Source organism: Gracilinanus agilis, chromosome 2 (assembly GCF_016433145.1).
Source record: "Gracilinanus agilis isolate LMUSP501 chromosome 2, AgileGrace, whole genome shotgun sequence".
Lineage (NCBI taxonomy): Eukaryota > Metazoa > Chordata > Mammalia > Didelphimorphia > Didelphidae > Gracilinanus > Gracilinanus agilis.
Genome location: NC_058131.1, coordinates 645,157,594 through 645,164,149, shown reverse-complemented (window position 1 = coordinate 645,164,149; position 6,556 = coordinate 645,157,594). Strand labels below are relative to the sequence as shown.

The 6,556-nt window shown below is 35.3% G+C and overlaps 1 protein-coding gene across 4 annotated transcripts in view; it reads right to left on the bottom strand.

Moving 5' to 3' along the window:
* Nucleotides 1-490: 490 nt before the first annotated feature.
* The window catches only part of LOC123238230 (cytochrome P450 2C19-like), a 406,797-nt gene continuing 400,731 nt past the window's right edge, over nucleotides 491-6,556 (bottom strand). For all 4 annotated transcript variants that reach the window (XM_044665708.1, XM_044665709.1, XM_044665707.1 and 1 more), the window contains 3 exons: nucleotides 6,276-6,463; nucleotides 2,194-2,335; nucleotides 491-672 (listed from right to left, as the gene is read on the bottom strand). In XM_044665708.1, the coding sequence (XP_044521643.1) occupies nucleotides 491-672; nucleotides 2,194-2,335; nucleotides 6,276-6,463 (512 nt within the window). The remainder of the gene's footprint in view (nucleotides 673-2,193; nucleotides 2,336-6,275; nucleotides 6,464-6,556) is intronic.

Here is a 6,556-nt window from a genome sequence, read left to right as displayed (position 1 = left end):
GTGTTCTCTTCTTGATATGTTAACAGATTTTGTTCTTTATTAATGGTGAGAGCATAACAAGCAAGATTAAGATAACATAATGAACTTTTGAAAAATATTTGTATTCCTAGAGGAGTATCTAGAGACATTAATCAACTATAAAAACACAGTAGGTATATAATGCAATCTTAAATTGTTAGTACAGACAAAAAATAGTAAGGATATCATAGAGATATGGCATATGAATTGTTAATGGAAGGACAGGCATGATTTCAACCAGTACAGTTACTAAAAAGAAAGGAAATATTTCAGGAACAGGGAATTTCTTTGAAATGTGGCAAGTAATCTGCTTTAGCAAAAATCAAGGGGAATATTATATTAGGCTAGAAAGGCATATTGAGCTGAAATCATAGAGAATTTTCATTGCCAGAAAGGGAATAATGAATACAACTTGTTTGGATTACATGGGGAGACAAAAGAACTTGGAACCAGATGTTGCCCTTCACATGTTTTAGGAAGGTAGGAAACAGAGCTTATAGGGGGGAGGTACTTTGATCAATCTATTAGCAACTGGATTGGTGTCAATCTCTTTTGGGTCAATGAGAGGTTTCAAGGTAAAATTCTGTAGGATGGTAGTAAAAAACAGAAATAATTCCATTCGAGCCAAGCCCTCACCAAGGCACATCCGTTTTCCTGAAAAAGACAAATACAGAGATTTGATATTCTTAAACTCATAAATAATCTAGACTACTTCTTCTGATTTAGAGATAGCCCACTAACACTCAGTAGCAATAGTTAAAAACAAGTATATCCATTCCTTTCCTCTCTTGTCCTTGATGTATTTGAAAAATGTTTTCTCCCTACAGAGAAGGAAGACCCCTCTAGTAACTTCCTCTCTCTAAATCAATCTTCCTGAGCCAGGGTAAATCCTGTTATTGATATTCAGAGGAAATTAAACTATGCCTATAGAGAGAAAATAGTCACTCATTTATACTCCCAAGGACTAGATTTGGGGCTACCAAGATTAACTGCACTGGGGGAAAATGAGAAAAGAATGATAAAAGTTCTCTTTGGGTATTTCTTGCCACCATCTTGGATAGAAAACACCTCTGGAGTTGACAATACTCCAAACTCAGTGGCCATACAGCCACATATCTTAACTATTCAACCAAAACTCTAACTCAGATATTAGAACCATTTGAACATGGCATGGTCTGGGGGGCCACAATGTCATTGACTGTTAGCCACCTGCAAACCTTCACCTCTGGCAGCCCCAAACTTGGCTGTCACTACCATGATGAGATAATAAGTTGGTCTCCTGAAGAATTGAAGGGCAAAGAACAAGACAGACCATCATCTCTAATTCTGTGCCAATACATCTTTATTAAAGTGTATGTAACTAAGAAGGGGTTTCCATATATTAATGCCCTATTCAGAAGTCACATTTCTACAAAACTGTAAACTCTAAGATTAGTCCTTGGGTATCCATGATAATAAACTATGGGCCTTCAAAATAACTCCATCCTCTTCCTGGGCTTGATAACGTAGAAAATTGTACCATGCTGGCATAAAATCCTGGAAGACCTAAGAAGGAGGTCTTAGGGGCAGCTTGGAGGCTTAGTGAACTGAGAGCCAGGTGTAGAGACAGTAAATCCTAGGTTCAAATCTGGCCTCACACACTTTCTTGCTGTGTAACCATAGACAAGTCATTTAACCCCATTTCTAGCTCTTACCACTCTTCTGCCTTGAAACCAATACAAAGAATTGATTCTAAGACAGAAGGTAAGGGTTTTTAAAAAAAGAAATAGCTTTTGTTTGAGGATGATCGCGAAGATACTCTTTAATATTGGGGGTCTTATGTTGTGATTCTGGATTCAGAACAGTGTGGCCATCTCATTTCTGTCTTTTTTAGAATGTCAGAAAACTAACTTGAATTCCAGTTGATTCAGTTGATGAATCATGACCCAGTGAGAACCAGAGATATCATATCCTAGGGTCCTACCCAACTCCTTGCATTTAAAACTTGAAAGGACCAAAATGGCCATCTAGTTCAACACTATCTTTTTATATATAAAGTAACTGAAAGCTAGCGAAATTAAATAAGTTAGCCATGATAAAACAGACAATGAATGAGTACAAAAGCAGGTTTGAAACACAAGGTTTCTGAGCTATTGATCTATCTTAGATGCACAAAGTTAGATAAACTTGTCTTGCCTATTGAAAAAGGTATGAAATAGTCACTCCTCTTAAAGTTGCCACTTTCATCCAGGAAATGATCTGGGTCAAACTGATGAGGATTGGGGAATTCTTCATCATCATTCAGAACAGAAGTCAGTAATGGAATTATGGTGGTACCCTGTGATAAGCAAAAACAAACAATCAGTAAATAAAAACTGTAGAATGTTTGAATGGAAAGAGAACTTAGAATTACCAACTATTCCAAAATCCTCATTTTAAGAACAGAAAGAGCCAATTTTATTTTTAAAAACCTGTGCTTATATGGGGCAGCTGGGTAGCTCAGTGGATTGAGAGCCAGGCCTAGAGACAGGAGGTCCTAGGTTCAAATCCGGCCTCAGACACTTCCCAGCTGTGTGACCCTGGGCAAGTCACTTAACCCCCATTGCCTACCCTTACCAATCTTCCACCTATAAATCAATACACAGAAGTTAAGGGTTTAAAATTAAAAAAAAAAAAACCTGTGCTTATAGACTGCAGAAAATCAGAAATACTCTTGTGAGAAATGAAACTGAATTTTGACACTTTGTGGGATAGTACCAGTACCAGTGGGCAAAGGACACAAGCAGGCAAATCTGAAGTTAATAAAAGGAAAAACTTTGAATCAATAGAGTCATTAAAGAAGGAATGAGCTTACTGATTCAATAATAAATACATTGATCATGGATGAGATACATGCCAGATAATCTTAAGAAGCAAAAATGAATTCTCACCTATGCCAAGAAGTTGTAGAATAAAATAATGCCATACAGAGGAATAAGGAAAGATCTAATAAATACATTTACAGCTCTTCTTGAGTAGGAGGGAACTAGATGTTCTGAGGAATAAATACTTGGATTGTACTCTAAAGAACAATAAAAGAGGTTCACTGTTTGCTATCTAGTAAGGTATTGTCCAGGAAGGAGAGAAGAGTAGTGGTAAGTGACTCCTTGTGAAAGTATACTGAAAGAGTTATTTACTTAAAATAACAAAAATAGAGAGGTTGGCTAAATTCTCAGAGGCAAAATAAAAAATATAACAGAGAACCTCCTAAAACTTGTCAAAGGGATGATTACAACTTACCTCTGATGATTTACATGGCAAAAAATACTTACATAAAGAACCTGGGGAGCATTCCTTAAAGTTTTGACATTTAGGAAAAAAATTAAAAACTGTAGGAGAATGGATGCAGTTTTCATTACATTTGTAATTAGCAGCAAAGGATACAGAAAGGAAAGGCAGACTTCAGAAGTGGACATCTTGTAAGAAGGTGTCTAAGAATGGGATTTGGATTTCAGGATAAGATCTGAGTAAAAAATATAGGAATAATTGAATCCATGCCAGGAATGGAATGAATGCACCTAGCAAAGGTGGGAAAGAATTATTTATTCATTTGACTTCTTACAAATAGTCAAAAGGGATTTTAAATGCTTAAAGTGTGGCTAATGAACAAGATAGACTGAAACTTTAAGATAAAAAACATGGAAATTTGACCTCAAAACAATAACTTGGACTTGGTATCATAAGATCCTTAATTAGAATAACCTGGAAGAGGATACCTTATTCAAAGGAACAGGATAGAAAAAAGGGGGAGGATAGTGTATATTAAGAAGATATATTCATGTAAGGCTATTTGGAAACCAGAGGAAAGACAAATGAGGAGAACCATGTGAGGCCTGAGGAATGGAGGCAACATTAAGAGGGGAAAGAAAGAAAAAATCAACTAGGAATAGAGAAAACAGATGATAAGGCCTGGTAGTGAGACATGATATAGCATTGATGAAAGACTTTGACTATGCTTGAGTTTCCTTTTTTTCAAAAACAGAGCAGCTCTTCATTCTTTGACTTTTCTTGATAAGTTCATCCCACAAATGGAGAGGAATCAACAGGAGGGAATTCTTTTATTGATACAATCCTCACCAGCTGAGTGGAAGTAAGATACATAGATGTGAGTAGAGATAATGTGGGGTTTCCTTAATACCTTGAAGAACCCCTGCAACACAACACTCTTCTTCCAGGGAGATGATGCTGTCTTACAGAGCATGCTGTTAGACTAGGTACACCATGGATGTTTAGGATGGAAATTTCTGGGAAAGTGATCAGTCCATCTTCAAATTTATAAAAGATGTGTCTAAAAGGTCCAATGGTTAGAGTAATAGAGTCAGCAAGACCTAGTCCGGCTGCAAAAACAGACTAACTGGGTGACCCAAATCATCTTACATCTCTCAGATTTAGTTTCTTCAATGGTAAAATGAGAATAATGAAAGAACCTTCCTCCCAAGGTTCTTAGGTTAGAAAGAGATAATATTTATAAAGCACTTCACAAACCTTAATGTTAGCTATTATTATAAGAATGACAAAAGTTAATTTCTTTAAAAAAAAACAAAGAAAAAGAATACTGATGGTAGAAGAAAAAAGAGCATTCTCTAAAAGTACCAATATGGATAGGGTAGTCAAGTAGTATAGTGGAGAGGTTGCTAGCCCTGAAGTCAGGGAGGTATTAGTAGAAGTTCTCAATCTGACATTTATTAGCTGAGTGACCCTTGTAAGGCAGCTGGTCTCCCCTAAGACTGAATTTTCTCATCTGTAAAATGGAAATAATAATACCATATGCTCCTACAGGATTTTTGTGAAGATTGAACAAGATGAGAAATGTAAAGCAAACCTCCAAGTACTTTATGTATAATAGCTATTTTTACTACAAGGAATTCACTAACCAACTTAGTTCTCTAAAAGAATAGTATGAGTTAGAGAAGCATGTAACAATCGTGTAAGAATGATAGAAGTGATAAAGCCCAGAATTAACAGAGCCTGATGAGATTAACAAAGAGCAATGAGAAGAGATTTTTAAAAACTATAACATTAAGGGGCATCCAGGTGGTTCAGTGGATGCCAGGTAGTAAGAGAAGATACATAACTTCTTAATTTTTATTTTGCTTCTAGTTATTTTCCCTGATCAAGAAAATGATCTTTAAAATGATCTTTAAAAATGATCTTTATCCTTTTGAGGAGAGGATTAATAAACATGGCTAATAGCAATTTAATACTTCAGAAAAGAAAAGGAGAAAATAAGAGAGCTTCTACACAAATGTCCAAGAAAATTAAAGCGAAAAAAGTTATAACTCAATTTGTACTCAGAGTCTAGAATGCATTTCTAAAGAGATAAATAATGTAGATAAGTGATGAATAAGGAAATTATTCTTGATAAGGAATAGTGATCATAAAAATCTGAAGTGACATCATCCTTATCTTTTTGTGTGTGACCATGAATACACTTGTAAATCAGGAGAATAATATAGATGGTCTTTACCTAGACTTTAGCAAAGTTTTTTATGTTCTTCTCAAATAAATGGAAATATACAGACTAGACTATCATTCAGTTAGGTAGATTTAAAACTGATTGAGCATATTGAAAGGGTGATTTAAAGTTCAATGGCAATTTGGAAGTAGGTACTCTATACTCTGATCTCATCAGATCACAAATGTATATTGCATTTATTGATATTTAAAGAAATGACATTGAAGAGCTAGAGCTCACTCACGGAAGAGCAACCAACTGGTAAAAATATCAAGTCCATAACATATGAGGATGGGCTGAAGAAATGGAGGATGTTTAGACAAGAGAACAAAAGGTGTACTAAAATAGGTGACATAAGAGGTGACTTCAAGTATTTTATATATTTACATATTTATTACTAGAAAAAGAGAGTAAATGTTTTTTTGTTCCAGACTACAAAACCAGGAGTAATAAATTAACTTTACAAAACATCAAACTTGGGCTTAATGTAAGAAAAAATAATTCTCTCAAATTAGGGTTGTTCAAGATTAGAATGGGATATCATAGTGGTTCCCCACATTGAAAGTATCAAAGCAAATGTTGGATGATAGCTAGTTGGGCATATTGTGGATGGAATTCTTTTTCAGATTGAGTGAGCAATATGACTACTGAAAGCCCCCCAAACTCTGAAATTCTGTGACTACTTCTGAGGGATATGGGTTGGAAGAAAGTTGTTTGAAGATTCTATAATTTTAATGAGAGAGAAAGTATAAAATCTTGGGTTATAGTGAGAAATACTTCTGACCTTGGGGATAAGATATTGTCTAAATTGAGTATCTTGTGAAACTGCATGGGGCACACCAGTGGGTACTATGTCAGTATATCGCTGTATCTCATGGACCACTGCATTGGTGTAAGGCATCTTGTTTCTGTCCTCCATGCAAGGACTTCGACTTCGGCCAATCACACGTTCTATTTCTTCATGAATTTTTTCTGTCAAAATATGAATAAAAATTGATTTTAAAAGTAAGGGCAAAAATATTCCTTCTCCAGTGTTTTCCCTGATTTTCACTAAAAACTACAATT